Source organism: Chiloscyllium plagiosum, unplaced genomic scaffold (assembly GCF_037043375.1).
Source record: "Chiloscyllium plagiosum isolate Xiang-an unplaced genomic scaffold, Cpla_swu_hap1 HiC_scaffold_18, whole genome shotgun sequence".
NCBI classification, from domain to species: Eukaryota; Metazoa; Chordata; class Chondrichthyes; order Orectolobiformes; family Hemiscylliidae; genus Chiloscyllium; species Chiloscyllium plagiosum.
Window position 1 is genome coordinate 37,762,094 of NW_028270156.1, and position 25,365 is coordinate 37,787,458.

The 25,365-nt window shown below is 39.3% G+C and overlaps 1 protein-coding gene across 24 annotated transcripts in view; it reads left to right on the forward strand.

The window, feature by feature from the left end:
* Positions 1 to 25,365, forward strand: part of sox6 (SRY-box transcription factor 6) — a 636,702-nt gene that overhangs the window by 197,361 nt on the left and 413,976 nt on the right. For 22 of the 24 annotated variants that reach the window (XM_087996501.1, XM_087996502.1, XM_087996498.1 and 19 more), the window contains one exon: positions 1,776 to 1,808. The exons of 1 other annotated variant lie outside the window; for it this stretch is intronic. In XM_087996501.1, the coding sequence (XP_087852627.1) occupies positions 1,776 to 1,808 (33 nt within the window). Of the gene's footprint in view, positions 1 to 1,775; positions 1,809 to 24,764; positions 24,971 to 25,365 lie in introns of those variants that run through there. One more of the 24 variants, XM_087996503.1, reaches the window with a different exon arrangement.

Below are 25,365 nucleotides of genomic sequence, written 5' to 3' on the forward strand. Positions count from 1 at the left end.
CTTTTCAGCCAATGCTGGATATTGATTTTGGATGTAATACTTCTCAAGTTGAATAGCTCTTCACTAATTTGAAGTCATGCAATGTAACGAATGACCATATTAGGGAGTTACAAGTGGGTGATGAGACCCGTGGAAGCATATTTCTTGATTATCCTTCAGGAAAGGGAGGATAAGCGTAGTTTTGGTGGGGTGTTCTGGATTGAACTGATTCTTTTTAAAACTAAGTGTTATGTTACACATGAATATTTGAGTATTTTTCAGGTTGCAAAAAGCTCATTTTTCCTGATGGGGAGATGGTGGCCTCGTGGTATAATTGCTAGAGTGTTTATCCAGAATCCTATGTAATGATCTGGGAAGCCAGCTTCAAATCCTACCATGATAGATGGTGAAATTTGAATTCAATGAAAATCTGGAATTAGGAGTCCAATGATGCTTGTGAAACCTTTGCTGGGAAAGCTCATCTGGTTTACTGATGTCTTTGAGGGAGGGAAACTGCTATCCTTACCGGTTCTGGCCTACATGTGCCACCAGACTCACAGCAATATCATTGACTCTTAACTGCCTTCTGGGAAATCAGGGATGGACAATAAATGCGAGCCTAACCAGTGACGCCCTCATCCCGTGAATGAATTTTTAATAATTTGCAACTAAATATAGAAGAGAATAATAATTAATTTGAGGATGTACTTTTTACTAAATGCAAAAATTCAAACCTTGTCATAGCTGTCATATCTTTAGATATGATGTAAAAATAATTAAGACAGGTTATCTGTTTCTCAGGTAGGTTCTGAATAAATCTCGGCAGCAAGAGATTTTCGATTTCTCTCATTCCCCTCAAGATATCTGACATTATTTGATGTAATAAAAAGAGAAAGTACGTAACAGTCAGATTCTTAATTAATTTTGTTTGACGAGATGAAGATAAATGGAGCATGTTGTGAACTCTTGACAACAAGGGAGGTCCATTTAATACTATCTGCCTCTTCTTCCTTCTTTCTCTCACTTTCTTACTGTATTCCGTCCTGCCTCTGCCTTGATATTTTATATGTAATTATTGATTTTAGGGCATGGTCCATAAACCGAGATCGGTGACATCAGCACATGGCTCTCTCTCTTTCTCCCTCTCTCTCCTTTTAAACATATTTTTTACTATCTTCAATCAAGACCTGATGGAAATTTAATTCCCAATGTAACTGCGAGGGGATTCAGCCCATGCATTTAGTTTATGAGGAGATCCAACGACAGATCACAAAAGCCACGAAAATCTGGGTCTCAGATGCGTCAGTTCTCTCTGACTCCAATTCTCTCTATTAAAGAGTGTCATCAATGGTGGGAATTTGCAGCATATCCTATTGATAACACCACAATGCAAAAATGTCTTACCCCCCCCTCTCTCTATGTCTCCTTTTCTCCCGTTTTTCTTCTGTCCTCTTCTCTATTAGCTGTTTCTGAACAATAATAAAACAACAAACAAAGGCTTGTTTTAGCAGCTCCCAGACATTGCTGTTTAAATTACCTTTTCTGACAAAAAGTGACTGTCTGTCAAGAGATTCTGTAATAGCCCCTGTTGACAGTTCTGGATGGTGCGTGTATGGCAGCACAGACTGATCATTATGGTACCCATTCTCTAATCGTTTATTTTTTCAACTGTTAAACAATAGGTTGTTGATTGTGTGGACAAGGCCAGAACAATTAAGTTCTGTGTTTAATGGTAGACCAGCATTTTAATGCCCTCTCTTAATAATGGTCTCATTATTGTTTTTTTCTCTCCTTAGACTGGGCCTCGGGAGGAGGAATATTTTGTGGAGGTACGTCATTATTTTGCAAATTTCGATTAGCCCATCATGTTGTATGTGTTACACACAAAAAAAATCACAGCTAATTAAAGCATCCAGATAGGCCACCGGTATTCAAGCACATAATTTAAAGGTGACGTACTTGATTGGCTGGCTAAAAGGTGGTAAAAAGAGGGGATTAGGCCAGTTGCTGTGGTAACTCCCACTTCCCATCTGCAGAGAACAATGCACTTGTGTTTCTCTCCCACCTTGGTGTAGAAATTGGCTTTGTTTTGAGAGGAAAGGGCTTTATGAGGAATTGGAATTCAGCTTAGCAGGATGGAGCATGAGAGCTGTTAGTGGAGACCACTGGGGATAATAGAGATGAAAGGTCACGGCAGACTCCAAGGATAGCAAAGGTCACCGCTATTATAACAATACTTTGTCTTCTGTAATTTTCAGCTAAAGGAAAGGTGCTGGCTTGTTAGAAAAACAAATATTTCAGTTGTACCAGGTGGGCTCATCTAAAGAGACTTATATTTCACGATTCAAAAAATTTAAGGGGTCCTTTTCCTAAAAAAAACCTTGCTTTTTATTGAAATTTAATTTGTTCAATTTCTCACACACACCCTCTCTCCAACATCACCACACCCTTGTCTTTTTGTATATCCTCATATTAACTTATTCTGTTGCCGTAAGGCAAATAAAACCTTCTCCGCTGATTTTTAAAATTCTAGCTTGTATCCCTGTTTATTGACAGAAGGTAGGACTTGGAGTAAATCTGGCTACCTTTTCTTCAGTCCAAACTGAGGTTGAGGAAGCAGGATAGGAGTGAGGATGGCAAGCCTTCTCAGATTGCCTGGACGTTTCTGGGGGGGACCCAAGAGGAGATTACTTGATATGTGCAGTATGCGCCTGCTTGCCTCCAGAGTCAATACTTTTAGTTCTTATTATTGTCCTGCTGTCCCCACTGGCATTCTTCCACTTCAGTCTGAATTTGCTCATGGTCAGTTTTCTCATTGCTATAAATGGAGCATGCTACACCTCTGGTGAAATCATCACTGATCAGCCAAGGGACCAGATGGGAGAATAGAAGGGTTAGGATGGTGAATTGTTTCTGAATATAACCCTCTAAGGATCCCTGCAGAAAAGTAAAAGGATTGGCTTGCACTATATATAGCTTGAGACTGAATACTAGCATGTTTTCTATTTTTGAAGTTCAATTGGTAGTACAGTTGACTTCAGGACAAAGATTGTGAGTTTAAATCCCACTTGAAAGATTTATGTGCAAAATTCCAGGGGAGTGCTCCATTGTTGGAGGTGTAGTTTTTCAGGTGAGGCATTTAAACAAAAGCCCCATATGTTTTCTCAGGTGAACGTAAAAGATCTTGTGGCCTCTTTCAAAGAAGAATAGTGAGTTAACCCCAGTATACTGCTCAGTATTTATGCCCCCATCAATATCATAAAATTACACTGGAGACTGGAGATTGCCCTGACAATACTCCAGCAAAGTACTGAAGAATTTGTATTCAGAATGTGCTGCTCCCCGAGCCAAGCTCTTCCAGTAAAGCTACAACACTGGTATCTACCTGACAATGTGGAAAAACGCCCAGGTACATACTCTAAAGTCAAAAGCAGGACAAATCAAACACAGCCAAGCATTGCCTCTTTAGTTTATTCACGATCATCAGTAAAGTGATAAAAAGTCTCATCAACAGCGTTATCAGCAGCATCTACACAGCCACAACCTGCTCAGTGATGCCAAGGGGCACTCAGCCCCTGACTTCATTCAGCCTTAGTTTAAACATGACTGAAGAACTGAATTCCAGAGGTGAGGTGAGAGTGACAGCCCTTACATCAAAGCTACATTTGACTGACCGTAGCATCAAAGATCTGTAGCAAAACTAGAGTCAATGAGAATTGGGAGAAATCTGTCCACTGGTTGGATTTATACTTGACATGTAAAAGATGGTTGTGGTTGTGGAGATCACTCATCTGAGTTCCAGGACCTCTCAGAAGTACCTTAGAGTAGTGTCCTAATCCCAGCCATCTTCAGATACTTCATCAATTACCTTCCTTCCGTCAAAAGGTCAGAAATGAGCATAAGAGGTATAATTAGCAAGTTTGCAGATTACACCAAAATTGCAGAAGGTTGTGGACAGCAAAGAAGGGTACCTCAGATTACAACGGGGAGTGGCAGATGGAGTTTAATTTAGATAAATGCGAGGTGCTGCATTTTGGGAAAGCATATCTGAGCAAGAATTATACACTTAATGGTAAGGTCCTAGGGAATGCTGCTGAAAAAAGAGATCTTGGAGTACAGGAACATAGCTCCTTGAAAGTGGAATCGCAGGTAGATAGGATAGTGAAGAAGGCTTTTGGTATGCTTTCCTTTATTGGTCAGAGTATTGAGTGCAGGAGTTGGGAAGTCATGTTGCAGTTGTACAGGACTTCTGTTAGGCCACTTTTGGAATATTGCGTGCAATTCTGGTCTCCTTCCTATCGGAAGGGCATTGTGAAACTTGAGGAGAAAGTGAGGTCTGCAAATGCTGGAGATCAGAGCTGAAAATGTGTTGCTGGAACAGCGCAGCAGGTCAGGCAGCATCCAGGGAACAGGAGAATCGCGTTTCGGGCATAAGCCCTTCTTCAGGAAGGGCCTTCTTTCCTGAAGAAGGGCTTATGCCCGAAATGTCGATTCTCCTGTTCCCTGGATGCTACCTCATTGTGAAGCTTGAACAGGTTCAAAAAAGATTTAGGAGAATGTTGCCAGGTTTGGAGGATATGAGCTATAGGGAAAGGTTGACTAGGTTGGGGCATTTTTCCCTGGAGCATCGAAGGCTGAGGGGTGACCTTATAAAGTCATGAGGGGCATGGATAGGGTAAATAGACAATGTCTTTTCCCTGGGGTGGGGGAGTCCAGAACTAGAGTGCATAGGTTTGGAGTGAGAGGGGAAAGATATAAAAGAGACCTAAGGGACAACTTTTTCACACAGAGGGTGGTACGTGTATGGAATGGGCTGCCAGAGGAAGTAGTGGATGCTGGTAAAATTGCAACATTTCAAAGGGAACCAGATGGGTTTATGAATAGGATGGGTTTGGGGGGATATGGGCTGGGTGCTGGCAGGTGGGACTAGATTGGGGTGGGTTATTTGGTCGGCATGGATGAGTTGGACCGAAGGGTATGTTTCCATGCTGTACATCTTTATGACTCTATGACTCTAAGTGGAGATTATTACAAATGTTCAGCACCACTGGTGATTCCTCAGATTCTGAAACAGTCCATGTCCAAATGCAACAAGTTCTGGACAATATCCAGGCTTGGACTGAAAAGTGGCAGTAACACTCACGTCACACAAATGCCAGGCAGTGATCATCTCCAATAACAGACAATCTAACAACCACCTCTTGATATTCAATGGTGTTATCATCGCTGAACACCCCCTCCCACCATCATCACCCACCCCAATCAATATCCTGGAGGCTCTAATTAATCAGAAACTGAAGTGGACACACAACATAAATATGGTGGCTACAAAAGCAAGTCTGAGACTAGGACCACTGCAACAAATAACTCACCCCCTGACACCCCACAGCCTGTCAATCATCGACAAGGCACAAGTCAGGAGTGTGATGGAATACACTCCACTTCCCTGGATGGAGGAGCTCCATTGATACTCAAGAAGCTTAATATCATCCAGGACAAAGCAGCCCACTTGGTTGGCATCACAAACACTCCCTTTCAGCACCTCTCAGTAGCAACAGTATGTACTATCTACAAGATGCATGCAGAAATTCACCAGACGTCCTCAGATAGCACCTTCCAAACCCGTGACCACTTCCATCTGGAAGGATACGGGCAGCAGATACATGGGAACGCCACCATCTGCAAGTTCCTCTCTAAGTCATTCACCAGCCTGACTTGGAAATATATTGCTGTTCCTTCACTTTGGCTAGATCAAACTCCTGGAATTCACTCCATAATGGATTGTGGGTCTACCTCCAGCACACGGCCTGCAGCAGTCCATGGGCTGCAGCACCACATTCCCAAGGACAACTAGAGATGGGCAATAATGGCTGGCTCAGCCAGCAATGCCTACATCACATGAGTGAGTTTAAAAAAAAACAGATTATATGGTCATTTGCACTTTGCAGGTTGTGGAAGCTTGCTATGTCCAAACAAGTTTCTGTTTCCTACATTAAAATAGTGACTACACAGCAAATATTCTTCATTGGCTGGAAAGCATTTTGTGATGTCCTAAGGTTGTGAAAGGTGCTAAAAAATTTAAATCTTTGCCTCTTTCATAATTTTACCCCAAGTACTTACATAATGGAAGAATAGAGATTTTTTTTGAACATTGCATAGATTAATGAAGGAATTAATTGCTACAAAATTGTTTTGTCTTTCTTTGTCAGTTTAATAATGCAAATTAATGTAACTCCATGCATGGTGATCAAAACAGAAGAAAAGGCTTAATTGAAATAAAGTGAAGGAGAGGGGATTAAAAAGCCTTTGCTACAAGTAATCATTTCATTTCAGCCTCAGTTGTACATGGACTGATTCAGAAGTAAGGAAATGTGTCTGAAGAGCTTCAAGGAAGTTACTGGTGGCTGTATATTGCAGCAAAATAACTCTCATCATTTCCTTACCAAGATGTGACTGGAACTTAATGGAGACTGTGCTTTTTAATTCCTCTATTAACAATTGTGATTGGTTCGTTCAAAAAACTCAACAAATTTAAAAACATTGAGTATTACTGGTATTTTAAAATGTCACATGAGCATGTGTCATAATGTCAAATGTCTTGTGATTGAAAAAGTGAATGGACTGTCTAGTTGGAAATTGGACAGGTCCTTTGGCTACATACCCATGGACTATGACAGACAGAGAATGAATCCATTTTTTCTTTGCTGGGAGACTTCCAGCTAATCACCTTATGAACGTTCATGGTACTTGTGACTGCAATTAGAAGAAAATTATGATTATATGTAATAATAAACAACCTACCTGTGGGGCAACAGCCAGTGACGGAAACCAATATTTTCTCCCTTATCGTTAATAAGATTGCCAGTTAAGAGCCTGGGATTTATCATTTTACATTGTGCATCGTGGGTTACAATGTAAGGAGAATGTTAGAATGTGCGACTCTATGGCATCTGAGAACTAGACTCTACCAGTCACATCCTGAATAAATGTATATGCAGAAAGTGTAAGCTGGAACGGCTTGAACTCTGACTTTTGAAGCTCAAGCAGCAACTGTGATGTTTGAGAATTTTGTTGCTAGTATATTTGTAGGAGTGAGCATCCCAATGTTTAAAGTTGTGAAGGCAGAGAGTGAATGGGTAGCCACCAGCCAGTGAAGAAGGACCATGTGGCTAGTGCAGGAGTTCCCTCAAGGCATCGCAAGGATATTTACTGGTGAGGATGATTGTTCATCTGAGGAGTTTAGCTAGTGGGGATGGAGGAACATTAGGAAACCAATAGTGATAGGGCATTTTATTTTACGGGAAATGCAGAGGATTTTTTTTTGTAGCTGCAGGTGTGAATTCAGCATGGGATGTTGCCTCCTTGGTGAACAGGAGTACACATTGCAGGGAGATGGTGAGCAGTCAAAGGTCGTGGTCCATATTATTACTAACTATTTCTGTGGAAAGAGAGATGGAGACCAAATGATAGTTATCTTTGGATTTTTCCCAGTGTCATGCACTCATGAGCACATCATAGAGATTAGGCAACAAAGCAAATGAATGCACAGGCCAAAAAGATAGGGCAGAGGGAAGCTTTAGTTTTTTGGGACATTAGAACCAGTTCTGGGACAGGTGAGACCTACACCTCACCAGGACTGGAGCAAAGTCTTCATGCTGATGTGGAGGGTTTAAACCAACTTTAGAGGTAAATGAGATGGAGCATTAAGAAGAGTCAAAGCGCAGAAAACATTGAGAGAGGTGGATAGTATTTGGCGAAGGAATAATAAAATTATCATGTGGGGCCAGATGAAGAGGAAATGCAGGTTTGCAGTATATGTATATCAATGTTTGGAGGATGATAAATAAGATCAGTGAGCTGCAGGCACAAATAACTGCTTGGGAACATGATGAGCTGGTGATGGCAGTGACTTACTCAAAGTGGGGCAGGACTGGAAGCTAAATATCACTGGATACAAAGTGTTCAGGAAAAATAAGAAAGAAAGTAGGAGGAGTGGCAATATTGATCAAGAAAGAAATTATTGCTTTGTAGAGATAGGATGTTGTAGTGTAGATAAGGGCAGAACATATTTAGGAACAGTTAACAAATAATATATACCATTACATTTTTGGGTGTGTTCCTTCAGTCACCAATATTGGGAGAGTTATAGAACAACAAATCTGTACACAAGTTATAGTTAAGTAAGTGATTTTGAGAACTTTAATTATCCTAATATAAATTTGGGCAATTTTGTGCAGCACCATCAAGCAGAAGAATTTCTGAAGTGTGTTGGGAAGAACTTTTTCATTATAAATTTCAGAACCAATCAGGAAAAGGGTTTTGCTGAATCTAGTACTGTGGAGTGAGGTAGGTCAAATGTATTAAATGCTCGTAGGGGAATATTTAGAGAACAGTGATTATAATGTCAGAATGTTTTTTGTAATTAGCTATGGAAAAGGACAAGGAGCAATCTAGATTAGAAATACTTAATTGGTGGTGAGCCAATTTCAGTGGGTTGAGAATGAGTCTGTTTTAGAAAAATTGGAATTAAAAATCAGCAGGCAACATGTGTAAGAGTCATGGACTGCACAGTTGAGAGCAGGGGTCAAACTGCATTTTTTTTAAAGTACAACTCTTGAGATTTTCTCTTGGTTTATGTTTTGATTTTTGTCAATTACATTTTTGTTTCCAGGAGCTCTTTTATCATTCTTTATAATTTCTCCATTTGGTGAGGCAGTCATGTGCAACCATTCCCACCACTTTTGTCACTAAAACCAAAATAAAATACTGCAGATGCTGGAGACCTGAAGTAAAACAAGAGGGTGCAGAGAAAGTCAACTAATCTGGCAACTACAATGGAGAGCAAAATGTTTTAGATCCCAAAATGACCTTTCTTTTTCAATGAAGGTTCCTTCTGTATTTGTTAACATATGGAGGAAGCATATTTAGGACATTCTCAATAGTCCAAAGATTCATTAAACTTCAAGCCGCAACAGGCGAGAAAAGCATTAACTTCCTGGACACCACAGTTTTTAAATTGGCACAAGTCGACAAGCATTAGTTTGCTACAATTTTTTTTTTAGAAAATAACTGACACACACTTGCATACACAAAAGGATATCCTACAAGGCACAGTTTCTATAGATTGATCACAAATAAACAGTTGTGTATTTGTCCCCAAATAGTCACTGCATCTCAAGTAATTCACAGTATGTGAGACACTTTGAGAAATGATGATACAAATACAAACCTTTACATTAAGTTCAATATTAAGTTATGGCACTCATACAATAGCATTTACTGCATTTATCCTCCAAGTAGTGGCACCTGAATTATTCAGCCTTAAGCAAGAGATTCCATTTTTGCAAGGAATTTATTACCTCACTTTTCCTCGTTAGTTAGCTGGGTATTCTTTTAGTAAAAGGTTCTAAATTTCTGTCTCCCCTTTGCAGGCCCTCCCTTACCTTTGCAGCCACTGCTTCCCCTTCGTAGCCCCTCTCCGCAGTTTACAGCCTCATTGTCTCAACAGTCCCTCAAGCCTTTGGCCTTCCTCTCCAAGCTCCAATTCGCCAGCATTGGCATGGCCCCATCCCCATTTTGGTGGTTTTACAATCTAAATTCTGGGCCCTTATCCCATGTGTTTTGAGCATTTGTCAAGATACATTCGCTCAAGAACAAAAATATAGGCAATTAAAGCCAGCACTTGCTTGATGATAAAAGCAATTCGAAGTAAGATGAAGCAGGTAAAAGGAGTGTGTGGCAAATGTCATAGGTTGACAACACGTGAGAACCAAGTTGACTAGAAAGTTCGGAGAGGTTGAAGAAGGAAAGAATAGAGGCAATCAGAGTATTGGAAGATGCTAATAATTAACATTTAATGGTTCTAAAAGTTGTCTATAACTGTTTAATAGTAAAAGATTGTCAAAAGAAGAGGTAGGCTTAATTAGGGATAAAACAAAATGCATGCAGGCAGAGGACATAGCTGAGGTACTAACTTAATGCTATGTGCCTCATCTTAACAAGGAAAAAAACATTGCCAAAGCCCCTATGATAAAAGGAGGTTTTTGATATACAGGATAAGCTAAAAGTCGGTAAAATTAAATTATTAGAAAAGCTAGCTATACTTGAATTGAAAAATCAACAAAAATATGGATGCACTAATTATGAATGAAGTAGGGGAGCACATTGCAGAGATACTGGCTGTGTTTGTCCAAACTCTCGTAGATATAGAAGAATGCCAGAAGAATGATGAATTAAAAATGTTAATTCTTGTTCAAAAACGCATGCAAGAATAAACTCAATAACTACAGTCTGTTTAACCTAAGTAGTGGGAATGATTTAGAAACAATTGGCCCAAATTTAACTCTCTGAAATGAACTGGTGGTACAGAGTCTCAGTGTTCAGCACTGCTGCCTTACAATACAAGCAACCCGAGTTTGATTTCAGCCTTGGGCAACTGTCTGTGTGGAGTTTGCATGTTCTCCCTTTGTCTGTGTGGATGCCCTGTAATCCTCTCATAGTCCAAAGATATGCTAGTTGAGTGGATTGGTTATGCTAAATTGTCCTGTATTGTCCAGGGATGTGCAGGCTGCACGGATTAGCTATGGGAAATGCAGGGTTACAGGGATCAGGTGAGATGCTCTTTAGAGGTTTGGTGTATACCTGATGGGCCGAATCACCTCTGGCTGTACTGTAGGGATTCTTTTAATCAATTTTGAATGGGTTAAAATTAAATCAATAATTCAGGATAAATGTGAATTAATTAATGAAAACCAGCATGGAGTTGTTAAAGCCAAATTAGTTTTAACTAACTTGCTTGAGCTTTTTGATGAGGTATTAGGAAGGATTGATGAGGATAATGTGGATTTCCTAAACACGTGAACATAGGTATGAGCAAACAAATTAGGAGCAGGAATAAGCCACTCAATCTGTTAAACCAACTCCACCATTCAATAAGTTCATGGCTGGATCTAATTATGTTTTCACCCACCCCTGATAACTTTTCATCTCCTTGTTTATGAAGAATTTATCTACCTTTGCCTTAAACATAGTCAAAGACTATTCTTCTACTGCGTTTTGAGGAAGAGATTTCCAAAGACTCTCACCCCTACATGAGGAAAACATTTCTCCTCATCTCCATCTTAAATAGGTTATCCTGTATTTTTATTTAAATAGTGACCTCTAGTTCTCTATTCTTCCACAAGATGAAACATTTTTTCCACATCCATTATATCAAAACTCTCAGGATTTTATGCTTCAATCAAATTGCCTCACTCTTCAGCCTCGCTAATTTTTTCTCATAAGTCCATCCATGATTCTAGGTATTAATCTGGTAATCCTTATCTAGATAACTTCCAACCTATTTACATCTTTCCTTGAATAAGAGACCAATTTTGTGCACAGTATACTCACCTGTATAACTAATGCACAATCTCCCAATCTTTGTATGCAACTCTCCTCACAATAAATGATAAACTATGTTTATTGTGAATGCTACCATCATTTGGAGCATTGAGCATGCATGCACAGGAATATCACTAACCAGCAGTGGAGTGGCTATCATTCATATCATGCATATCATGGCACGGTGGGCGGCACGGTGGCACAGTAGTTAGCACTGCTGCCTCACAGCGCCAGAGACCCGGGTTCAATTCCCGCCTCAGGCGACTGACTGTGTGGAGTTTGCACATTCTCCCCGTGTCTGCATGGGTTTCCTCCGGGTGCTCCGGTTTCCTCCCACAGTCCAAAAATGTGCAGATTAGGTGAATTGGCCATGCTAAATTGCCTGTAGTGTTAGGTGCAGGGGTAAATGTAGGGGAATGGGTCTGGGTGGGTGCGCTTCGGCGGGTCGGTGTGGACTTGTTGGGCCGAAGGGCCTGTTTCCACACTGTAAGTAATCTAATCTAATCTAATCTAATCTATATGGCACTGCTGCTATAATCACACTGTGGCTTCCCTTCCTGCTGAATAGTGACTTTTTCCCCTCATCCCTCCTCAGACTGAATCAGTGCAAACAGCTGGGAAGGGATGTGTAAAGGTGTGGCAGTCTGCACATGCATTGGCACTGATATCACTGTGCATAGAATGTGATGATGCACAGATGAATATTGAGCCGTGTTGCGGCCAATTGTGTCATTGGCCCTATCTGCTCAAGCATCACCAGCCATTTGGTGTTGGGAGTATTAGGTTTATAAATGATAAATTTCTGCTAAATTATTTGCTGCACCTGTATATTAATCTTTCTAATTAATGCACTGAGACACTCAAATTTCTCTGTTTCTCAGAACTCTGTAATTTCTCACCATTTAGATAATGTGCTTCATTTTAATTCTTCCTGTCAAAATTGACATTTTCCCACTTTATACTCCATTTAGCCAACTCACTTAACCAATCCAAATATTTTTATGGATTTCTTATGTCCTCCTCACAACTTACTTCCCTACTTATCCTTGTATCAGCAAATTTAACAAGGATACATTCATCTTTTAATCTAAGGTAATTACATAGATTGTAAAAAATTGTGGCACTGACCACTGTGGCACACCATTGGTTGCATCTTGCCAACCAGAAATGACCTATTTGTGGCTTTTTTGTTGTTAGCTGCCAATATTCTAACATGCCGATATGTTACGTCTTACATGCTAAGCTTTTAATATATGCAATAATATTGAGGTAGCACCTTATCAAAGACCTCTAAAAATCTAGATACCATTCATCCAATGATTCCTCTTTATCGGTTACGCATATTACTTCCTCAAGGAGAAGAGTAGGTGGAGACTATATGTTCAATATTTTCAACATCATAAAAATTCTAGAAATTGTATTTAAGGAGAAATTGCTTCCTTTGGCAGTGGGGTCAGAACCAAAGGGCAGAGATTTAAACTGATTCGCAAAAGGATCAAAGACAATATGAGAAAATGTATCTTTATACATGAATGGACAGGTTCTGGATTGGATTGGGGAGGAGTGTGGAAGCAGATTTAACAATGACATTTAATAGTGAGTTAGATAAGCAGATAAAAATGCAAACCACATGATAAAGGGGATGAGTGGAACCTGATTTTTGCTCTTGCAGAGAACATGCATGAATGCCCCTGGCTGAATGGCCTCCTGGACTTTGATTATCTGCTGCTATTCACTGCCATAACCATTAGGTTGAATTAAGACTGAATACCAGGCTGAGAATGCAGTTAGTATGGTTCTACTATATAATAGTTAGAATAAACACAATTGTCTAAAGCTGCAAGGTTTTGCCGTGGCTTGATTAGAACAGGATCTTCTTCCACACAAAGGGACTTGGGAGAACTTGTGCGTGAAACATGAAAAGCTAGCATGTAGATGTAGCAGGTAATCAGGAAGACTAGTGGAATTTTGGCCTTTATTTCAAGGGGGTTGAGATATGAGATTTAGGAAGTCTTACTGTAACTCTACAAGATACTGGCAAGACCACATTTGGAGTACTGTTGGTACAGTTTTGCCCCCTTATCAAAGAAGAGATGTCATTTCATTCGAGGCAGCTCAGTGAAGGTCCATGAGAATGATCCTTATTATGGAAGGATTGCCCTATGAGCAAAAATTAAACAGATTGAGACTCTCCTCATTGGCTTTTAGAAGAACGAGGTAATCTCATTGAGACATATGGAAGACAGGAGCTTGACAGAGTAAATGCTGAGAGGATGTTTCCCCTCATGAGAGAGTCCAACAGGAGAGGGCATAGTCTCAGAATTAAGGGGCACCAGTTTAAGACTGATGAGGAAGAATTTCTTCTCTCAGAGGATTGTGAGTCTTTGGAACTATTCACCACAGAGATCTGTGGGGACAGAGTTCTTGTGTATATTTAAGGCTGATATAGATGAATTCAGGAAAGGAATAAAGGGCAAGAAAATGGAAGTGAGGAGTATCAGATCAGCTATAACACTATTGAATGGCAGAATTGAATTGAAAGGCCAATCAGCCTACTCCTGATCCTATTTCTTTTGGCCCTAAATGACCATAAATTGGCATTGATGCAACACTACAAAATGTGTTATGGAACACTTTGAATGTGTAAAATGTATTGACAAAACTTCTAAAAATCTTAGAAGAAATTTAACTTTGTTCATTTTAAATGGATACAATGAGAGTAAAAGTTCTTTGGTTTGTTAAGGAAAGTTCTGAAATTCCAAAATAGTTCCTGCTTTTATAATAGTCAACTCCTGTGTCTGCTGCTCATACATAACTGTTGCTACAATTCTTTATTCTCCAAGCCAGCTGCAAGCTGCCCTGGAATAAACTGGTGTCTGCTGAAAATACAATGGCTCTCTGTAAAATCCAAATGTCTTGTGTATTGCCAACATAATAAACAACTGCCGCATGTGACAGTGCCCTACACTAATGTCCTTCACTGGGAGAGAGAGGATTGAAGACTTTAAATAACTTTATTAACTTTTGTTTCCTGTGTGATGATGGAATTTCTATGATCTAAATATTAACATGCAGCACTACACTACATAATGAGACTTTATCTGCCCTTTAAGAGTCAACTGTTGTTTGGAAGATATTGATGTGCATGGCTTTTATTCCTCTTCAATTTTCTCCTCTCTCTAAGACATGAAATCATTATGAGGTGCTGCATGATGCTTTTGGTACTGATTGTTTTATCTCACCCAACTGATGTTGCAGAACACAATTTATGACTGGACGGGGTATCACAGTTAAGTCCAAACCTATCTAGAACTCAAAGAATTCTGTAGGAAATTGAACTAAATTCAGCAACAGGACCACCTGTCCAGTCTTGGAGACACCTTAACCTCAATATGATATATTTTTAAAATTCTGTATAAAATAGTTTTTAAAAGGATGGTTGCAATTGGGAACACAACTTGCTTAAATTACTTTAAAGCAGTTTCATGTGAAGAACCTGTGCTTATTCAGTTGCTTAGTTGTTAACATTATTGGTTGGTCATTAATACCCAGCTGTTTTAGCTGATTCAGCTATAATATTTAGGTACGAAATTGCAGTCAATCACAAATTGCAAGGAGCCAACACTTTGTATTCCAGTACAAGGACAAGATACTGTAGATGCTGGAAAGTTTTGATTAAAACAGATGATACTGTAAATATTTAACTGATTTAGTAGCATGTATGGGGAGGAAAACAGTGTTAGCCTTTTAGGTTGATGGTTCTGCATCAGTTCAGAAGTGCCTCAACTTAAATAATAACTGTTTCTTTCGCTACAGATGCTACCTGACCATCTGAGTATTTCCAATGTTTTCTCTTTTCATTTCTTGCAGCCAGGACCAGATGTATGGAATTGCAGTTATATTATGTGGCATTAATTTTTACAATCTCAGTTACTTATAGTTTTTAAAACCCTATGAATTTCATGCCTTCCATATTTATTGGGTGAGTTGTACAATTTCCTGAAAAACCAACTGATCAAAGAGCAATATGTGTAAGCTATTCCTATGAGTTCACATTCTGCAAATTTCAACTGCATCCAAAGTATTCTCAAAGTAAAATACATGCAATGAATTGAGTATAGGAGTTGGGTGGTCATGTTGCAGCTGTACAGGATGTTAGTTAGGCCACTTTTGGAATATTGTGTGCAATTCTGGTCTCCTTCCTCTCGGAAGGATGTTGTGAAACTTGAAATGGTTTAGAAAAGATTTACAAAGATGTTGCCAGGGTTGGAGGATTTGAGCTTTTTATTGATTAGATTAGATTACTTACAGTGTGGAAACAGGCCCTTCGGCCCAACAAGTCCACACCGACCCGCCGAAGCTAAACCCACCCATACCCCTACATTTACCCCTTACCTAACACTACGGGCAATTTAGTATAGCCAATTCACCTGGCCCTGCACATCTTTGGACTGTGGGAGGAAACCGGAGCACCCGGAGGAAACCCACCCAGACACGGGGAGAACGTGCAAACTCCACACAGTTAGTCGCCTGAGGCGGGAATTGAACCCGGGTCTCTGGCGCTGTGAGGCAGCAGTGCTAACCACTGTGCCACCGTGCCGCCCACGAGCTATAGGGAGAGGTTGAATAGGCTGGGGCTGGAGCATCAGAGGCTGAAGGGTGACCTTACAGATGTTTCTAAAATCATGAAGGGCATGGATAGGACAATTAGACAAAGTCTTTTCCCTGGAGTGGGAGAGTCCAGAACTAGAGGGCGTAGATTTAGGATGAGAGGGGAAAGGTATAAAAGAGACCTAAGGGACAGCTTTTTCACACAGAGGGTGGTGTGTGTATGAAAGGAGCTGCCAGAGGAAGTGGTAGAGGCTAGTACAATTGCAACATTTAAAAGGTATCTGGATAGGTATATGAATAGAATTGGAGGGATATGGGCTGGGTGCTGGCAAGTGGAACTAGATTAGGTTGGGCTATCTGGTCGGCATGGATGAGTTCTGTCCTGTGCATCTCTATGACTCTATGATTCTAAGTAATCACGCAGATACTTTAGACCACCTGGCATCATTGTGGCTCAGAAGTGGGTACTGATTCTGATAACGCCACATCAGGCATTTTTAAAAATTCTTCCTGTCGATCAGAACAATGAGGTCTACTGCAGTAGCCATGCCATTTATCCAGCTCACATCAGCAAACCTAGCAAGAAGCTATATTTGAACCAGTAGACAGCCAGGCTTCTACGGCTCTATACAGTTTTAATTTACTAAGTCGTTCTTTCATCTTTTTGAAACAGAATTCAGATTTATGTTTGGCAACATTTTGTGAGACATAATTATAATTTACATAAAACATACAAGGCAAAAGCAGAGCAGTTGGCCCAATTAGTCTCCGTCCTTAATTTTGATACTAGTTACCAAAAATATTTGATTGTAGTTATATCTGTCTCTATGTGCACAACGTTGGATTTTTTTTTTCCAATATGTTTATTTACCTCATGATTTTTATAGTATAAAGTGTAATGGTACAACTGCTGGATTCCAATCCTTTGAACAAATAACTCTGAATACCTACTGTTCAGTTTTCCTATTGTTATAGTGGCATGTCCATCATTAATGGCATGGCCTCCAAAGAATATCACAGAATATTTACCAGAACTTTTTTTAAAAATCTGATATTTTGACTTACAAATATGAAAAAAATCTGCTTAGGTATACGGGAGAGACAGAGACAGTAAACAGCTTTGTGGAAGGATTATTCAATATTTGGGAAGGGTGGAGGCTTTGATTGACTCAGTTCCGGACTTTAACTGAGGGAATTACAATTTATGATGGTATTTTTAATTGAGATGGGAGGAGGCATGTGTGGAGAATTATCACTGACACAAAATATGTGGGTAGAGTGGCCTGTTCTTGTGCCATGTAACCAATGTAATCTATGAATTCCCTTAACATTTGAGTGTCTCAACTTATTATTCTCAGCATTCTAAATGCAAGGGAATACAGCTAAATGTAATACACCCTGTCCTCAAAATTCAACCCTTTACATTTTGGCATCATTCTGGTGGTTTGGATGTGAATGTAGGACGTACAGTTAGTAAGTTTGCAGATGACACCATAATTAGAGGTGTAGTAGACAGTGAAGAAGGTTACTTTGGAGAACAACGGGATCTTTATCAGGTGGGCCAATAGGCCAAGGGGTGGCAGGTGGAGTTTAATTTAGATAAGGGTGAGATGGTGTATTTGGGAGAGGCAAATTAGGGCAGGACTTATAGACTTAATGGTAAGGTCCTACGGAATGTTGCTGAACAAAGAGACCTTGGAGTGCAGGTTCATAGCTCCTTGAAAGTGGAGTCACAGGTAGATAGGATAGTGAAGGAGGCTTTTGATATGCTTTCCTTTATTGGTTGGAGCATTGAGTATAGGAGTTGGGAGGTCACGTTGTAGTTTTACAGGACATTGGTTGGGCTACTTTTGGAATATTGTGTGCAATTCTGGTCTCCCTCTGATCGGAAGGACTTTGTGAAACCTGAAAGGGTTCAGAAAAAAATTATAATAATCTTGCCAGTGTTGGAGGATTTGAGCTATTGGGAGAGGTTGAATAGGCTGGGGCTGTTTTCCCTGGAGCGTCAGAGGCTGAGGGGTGACTTATAAAATCCTGAGGGGCATGGATAGAGTAAATAGACAAGGTATTTTCCCTGGGGTGTGGGATTCCAGAACTAGAGGGCTTAGGTTTAGGATGAGATGGAAAAGATTTCAAAGGGATTTAAGGGGAAACTTTTTCACACAGAAGTTGGTGCATGTATGGAATGAGCTGTCAGAGTAAGTGGTGGAAGCTGGTATAATTACAACATTTAAAAGGCAGCTGGATGTGTTTATGAATAGATAGGGTTTAGAGGGATATGGGCCAAGTGCTGGCAAATGGGACAAGATTAATTTCGGATATCTGGTTGTATGGACGAGTTGGAGTGAAGGGTCTTTTTCCTTCGTGTACACCTCTATGACTCCATGACTCTAAGACTCTGCAGTGTACCCTCTGGTGCAGAAAACTGAAGACCGTACTCCACATAGAGTCTGATGAAAGTTCTTTATGTCTAAAGCGTTACTTCCTGCATGTTGTATTTCACCTTTCCTACACTGAGATAAAGGCCAATTGTTTATTCATTTTCTGATTACTTTTTGTATCCATGCACTAGCGTTTTGTGATTTCTGTATCCATTACCCAAAATCTCTCCTCTCCTCCAAAGTCTATAATCATCTCAGCATTCTAAAAATATTCCAATTTGTCTTCAAATCCAAAATGAATGACCTCACATTTCCTTCACGTTGTGAATTCCTTCTACTATATTCCGCCCACTCACTTAGACATGGAAACATTTTATTTCATTGGCAACATTATGATGATCTGGAAGAAACTGATGATGCTCGATTGGGAATTGCATAATGGACAGCAATGGGAAATCCAGTAAGGTGCGGAGGTGGTAGCATAGTGGTAACATCACTGGACTATCCAGAACCACTGACTATTGTTCTGGGGTCATGAGTTTGAATCCCACCATGGCAGATGGTGAAATTTGAAATCAATAAAGCTAATGGAAAAGCCAACTGAGTCAACTCATTTCCTTCAAAGAAATGTGTTATCTTTACCTGGCATGGCCCACATATAATTCCAAACCTACACTAACATTGTTGACTCTGTGAGCAATTAGACTTTGGTAACAAATGCGGGACATAACTGACAGTCATACCCCATGAATGAATAAAATGAATACAATAAGATACACTGAGAATGCTGTCTGGAGAACATGATGTGGAGGAGTCGGTGTTCATATCGGGGAAGTAACAGAATAGGCAAAATTATTCACATGGTCTAACTAAAACTGTTTAATAAGCAAGCATGGCAATGTAGAGAATATTGGTGGGAAACAGTGGGGGTAAGTACAAGTTATCTATTGAGGGGCTATGGAACTCATTAATGATAGCCAACTGGAAATAACCAGACTTCCAGAAATCACCTGAGGTATCAAAACCTACAAAATGATATGCAGCAAATATAGAGGCTGTTCTAAGATCAGTGGAACCTGTGAAGGTTATTCAGTAGGATAAAGCACAGTATGGAAAGAATAACTATGGGATGTAACTATGATTAGTTTATTCTATAAATAAGGATTAACCAAGAAACATTGAGAAGGACCAGATTAATAATCTCGTTTGATGGGTGACAATTGAATATCTTGTTCATTTTGCCAACAGTCTTGAAGATGTCATCACTGGCAGTATATTGTCTGAGAAGATTTATGAATATAGAGAGATCAGATGACATAGGCACTTGTAATGAAATTTTTCAAACTTTTCCTGTCACCATATTACTATATAATAAAGGTTGACTTGGATCAACTGACTTTCAACTGCAAGTGTCTCAAGCGAAGATTTATTTAGTGCTTATATGCCAGGTAAATTCCATGTATCTCTCCAAACTGAAACAAGTTGAATCTTAGCAAATGTAATCCAACTGTCTAAACTTTATTTTGTCTGTAAAGGAAAATTATGACAACCAGATGGTTGTGGGAAATGAACTATATTGGGCTGAACAGATGAATTTATTTATAATTTATTTACTGACCTGGGAGTCTTTGGTGCTGACAGTGGGTGTCTGAAATGGGAAGAGTTCCATGCCTTAGCACCAACATTCCTTGACTAGTTGTGCTTCTCTTCCCCCGAGGTTTGGAGGGCTGTCATTCCACCATCCTCTTATTCTTGTAAGGGTATAAGCAGTGACCAAATTCAGGTTCATTTGACAGTAAGATTACCATTCACAAGCTCAATTCTAACCTCACTTTGAAGTTCATCCTCCAAATGTAGCAACAAGAATCGCTTTGGTTGATAGATAATAGGAAACATGGCAAGCTTTCTCTTTTTTCACCCCAGCACACCAGGACCAGATGCAGTGATCTATTTTTTAATCACCCTCGCTAAGATCAATGAAATTACTGCAGATCGAGGGTATTTTAAAGGATTGCTTTGAATCTTCCCACATTGTATGGCCTAGTATGATACCAGGAAATTTATTAACAAGTATAACATTATGGAAATTATATCTCAGTCAATACATAAATTGTTTATGTTTCAAATCAGTAATGCAAAAAGCTGAATCTTTTAAATTAACGAACATTTTGTTTTATTCTAATGTAGGTGATTATGCTATAGAGAAATAAATAGTGCAAACCTGATAAGGCAAAACCAGCATATATATGTTTTGCACTTCTTTAGAAATAACTACTTCTGATTCCAATTAAGACTACTTATGATGGGTTTGTATAATTTGAATAAATGATCTCCTCACCAGGTTCTTCATAAAATTTTGAATGATGCTCAAACTGGCTGCATTGTTTTATGACCTGTTTTGTTATCACTTAACTGGTGGATTGCAAAAGTTGACCTTTGTTAGTCCCTAGCTATTGTTTGTAGATTGGTTGTACATTCCGCAGGCTGTGAAAGGCACATCTGCCATAGTGTTCTGGAAAACCTTTACAGCAAAGGCTAAAGGGGAGGCTGATCTGGAGATAGAAACAGAATCTCTTTTGCTTTTCAAATATTTGCCCGGCCTTCACAAGCTATTTGCCTTTGCCTGTTTACACTAGTTATTTAAGCATGCTTGAGCCAGATAGAGAGAGCAAGAGAGAAGCACGGTAAGATGGGGGAATAATGCACTCTGCTGACACTATTCATATCACAGCTGATCACAGGTATTAAGGTTTAGAGTTTAAGGATATAATGACAAAGTTTGTAATTAGTGAATCAAATTGGACCTGTTGAACTTCTGCACTTCTCCACTTTCAGTTACTTAACCTAAATGGCCCAATATTATTTTTCCAAACATTTTATTTTTCAAAGTTATATTTTGAGCTGATGTGATGTGTTTAAATCATTTTGGTAATGAATTTGAAAATGTTGGGGAAATTAGTATGGGCTCTTCTAGGTGTTGTGATGAACACCCTGATTTGGTCCTGTGGAGATTTTGTCTTGTAGTACAACAAATGTCTTTAAATATCTACTCTATGTAAGCAACAAAATAAATTTTTATTAGGGAGCATCAGTTTCATTTTTTTCTTGATAAATAAAGGTAGTGAACCATCATATGTAATGGTCAAAGGTTTGCTGTATGATATTACTGTGACAGAGAAGGACATCTATACATTTTGAATTGTATAAATGCCCACATTTTTAATAGCTATTTATGAAACATGGAAGGACACTTTAAATTTGGGGTACAGCAGGCAGCTAGAGTATACCTGGCTGGGATAGAATTCACACATTTTGTGTATGACTCAAATTGTGTTATGGAAAACTGTTCCACAGATTCTGGCAATCAATCTAGTCAACCTCAATGTGGTAGCACTTTTAATTGCAAACCATTAGCATTGATTTCACTGGAAGCCGTTTGTGATAGATCTCAGTCTATTAAAGTGAGCAGATCATCAGTTTATTTTCCTATTTGATGGAGACAGTCTCAGTGAGTCTCTAAATTCTACAGTGAGGGATGGATGTACCTGCTTGTGGATCAGATACTTTTTTGTTCTCCATTGTCTATTTGATTTTTATATTAAAGATATGGTGAAAGATGAGACTTTTTTGAAGGGAGAGGTGTTATATTCTTTGATGGATAGCTCTGTAGGTATTAGTTGTTGATTCACAGGATAAATGTGATCGCCTTTTCCCAGTACACCAGTTCTTCCAATACCATCATTACAGGGGCTGGATACTCTATGCTAATAGATTAAACCTCATCTGTAAGTTATATCCCAGATGTTTGTTAAGAATGGAGTAAAATGTAAGTTCTTTACATTTTGTATCTAATGAGAAATGAGTCACAAGTTCTATAATCAGTCAAATCTGTTATATTGATTTTCCACTACTGTCTACGTCTATATAAGCAATTTCTAGGTTGTGCCCTAATTCATATTGTCTGATAGAGTGCTTTTCTGCAATGAAAATATTAAGAGAATAAGAGAAGACTTATGAGAATTTAGTAAGTTAATTGTAATAATGTGGGTTTCTGTTTGGGTTTTGGACAGTAATACATTACCAGATATTGTCTACATGAAGTCATGCTCCAGCTTTTAAGGAGGGAGGACTCATTTACAGGCATAATTGCTGGCACTGAGAGCTAGATAAACCATCTTAAACTTAACTCTAATATTAGCTGGGTGATACTGCAACAAAAGTAAAGGACAATTCACCTGCAATTTTCTAATAAGTTCATTCTCTTTAGTTCAAGGAAATAAAAATTATACTTCATAGTCAGTCAATATCGTTAGATGTAGCCATTACCTACACATGACTTCAAATGCCACGCTAACACTTCCACTCACCATTATCTGTTTTCTTGTGTGCATTGATTTAGGCTTTTGATTACATTACATGGAAAAGCATTTTTAAATAAATATCACCGTATAACAACCTTGATCAGTTTAAGCCAGTTTCAGATATTAAGTGTAGTTTTACTCATACTCAAAGTCACATCCATTTTTTGTACTGATTATGTTACAGGATTTCACTATAACAAAGAGTTTTCCAGCTCTTCTGCATATAGTTTACTATTGTTGGCATCATATAAGCTCCAGTGCTAAATGCTCACTAATGCACACTCCAACATAGGTGGCTTCATAATTTCCCTAATTAAGTGTTTTAAATTAAATCTTTTTACTAATTATCAGTGACGAATTGAAGGAATATGAAACGTTTTCCATTAGTTTTCCTTGCTTTAAATTTCTTAAATAATTTTACTAAATATATCATTCTCTGTAATTAATAGCTGCCTATATCCATTATTTTACTTCATGTTGTTTTATTTGCATAATACAAGACTTCAGTCTACTAAGAATAGTGGGTGTGGTCTGCAAGGCTTTTCATTTCATTAATAACTATGACTGTTTTGGGTAGAACAGTTAGTATTTGATTTTAACAAGTGATGTGTCAGTGGACTATGGCAGTAAAATTCTCTCTCCTCTGGACTTTCTTTGCTGCAAAGTGTTGACAGTTAATTCCAGCAACAACAACGGGAAGGCCAAATGTCCACTTCTTGTTATTTTTAGTCAAATTAGATCAATTTTTCAGAACAACGTAAGTAGAGGAGGGCCTTGCTGTAACTAATGAACTATTGTCCATTCTGTTATGAGCACAGAGCAGTTTAATCGAAACAGTGTTCAAGGTAATTTCCTCAATTTGTCTCAGCAGAAATCTAATTATGATTTGTGCACGAAAAGGGCACAAAACCTCTTTTCTTTGTGCGACATGCTGAGAGTCTTTCTTTTTCAGTATGTGTGCCTGAACCCAGTTCAAACTTGCACTTATTTTTGTTTTTAGAAAAGGATGCAAGGTTTGTGGAGGAACATTGGCCCACTCTGTTGAAGCATCCCAGATGTTTGAAGGGCAGTGGTACCAATTCAAGTATCTGACTTTCTGTTGCCAGCAATGACTTCATGGTTAATCGATGCGCTAGAGTCCACAAAATAAGGCACAGTGCTCCAAACAATGGTCACGATGCCCACTTCCTTTTCACATTTCTGCATGCAATGATGTTCTGCGTTCATCTCCTTTCCGGTGGCTGGCTAAATTCGCCAAGTTTAATTTGCAATTGTTAGCATTTTGATTTTGGCTTGCCTTTTTGTGAGTGTGTTTTTTTTCAGATTTCCTTTTTACCCTATCCACTAATTATTCCCTCAATCAGAGAAACTTGTTTTCTTTTTCTTCCCCCCCCCCCCCCCCCCCTCCTTTTGGCATCATCTCTCTCTCTCACTCTCTCTCTTTTGCTAGCCATTTTAATGTGGGCTGTGGGAGATTTTACACTTGATTTGTTGAATTTGAGCTCTTTGCTGTAAACTCGCACCACACAGAAGAAACTATCTTTATAAATGACAAAATGGACCTGGCCTGAATGGCGCTTTGTTTACTGTTTTCCTAGAAGGGCCCCTCTATATTTCATCTGTCAAAGTTGCTTTTCTTTCTTTCAACAATGCTTGATTGTTTTCACGAAAATTCAGGTTCCATAGACAGGAGAATTCAGTATTATATTTTCCTGCCAAATTCCGATCTCTGTTTTCCTTCCCCTGCGCTCACAAAGGGCTCATAACTTACTGTCAACTGTGAGGCAAACCACAAAGCTCCACTGTTGCTCAGCAAATAGGCACTATTGGATGATGGCTCGATTGGCTGTAAAGTTTGCTTAACTAAGGCAGCAGTGGCAGAAGCCACGTTAGGCACTGATTCTTCCGAAAGACTTGCCACTTATTCACCCTTGGATCAATTGTATCTTTCTCCTTTTTTTTGGTTAGTGAGGAGGAAAGGCTACTTTTTATTGATCAAAGGAGCCCTGAATAAGTTTATCCATACCCCCGCCCCCCACCCCCTCGCCTTCCTTCCTGTGGATGAGTACAAGAAAAGGTTTGGGGTGGTTTATTTCAATCAGCGATTCAAGCAGAGCTCGGCCGCAGTGACAATGGCTTGCAGTGATTCATAAGGTAGGCAAGACGACCCTGAGGTGTTATGCCGTCAAGTTCTGAAGTGCTGGATGCTGCGATAGGCCAAAGCAGAAAAGGAAAGTGGGAGAACGGCGACGCTATGTAAGTGAACCTCAGTTGTTTAGTGGGCAAGTCTGTCAGCCGGTCAGTCAGGCTTATCAGTTAGATGTTTTAAAAATAATTCCAAGTACATTTGTGCCTTCTCAGTAATAAATCTCAAAATTGTCTACTTGATTCACGCTATTTGAATATTTCAGAATGCGCTGTGGTTTTATTTTAATCTTTTTGTGGGACGATGTGACTGGTTTGGAGATGAGTGACATTCATGATTGCAATCAGTTCTGAGCTGAACGTACCCTGAGGTAATTTAATATCACGGTAACTTGTACTGCTGCCTCGGTGATAGGCGTGCTGCTGTGCTGTGTTTAAAGCGATGGTATCCCTTTCCCAATTATCACCGTGTCATTTTGAGGGCTTTTTGAAAAAAAAACAAAATG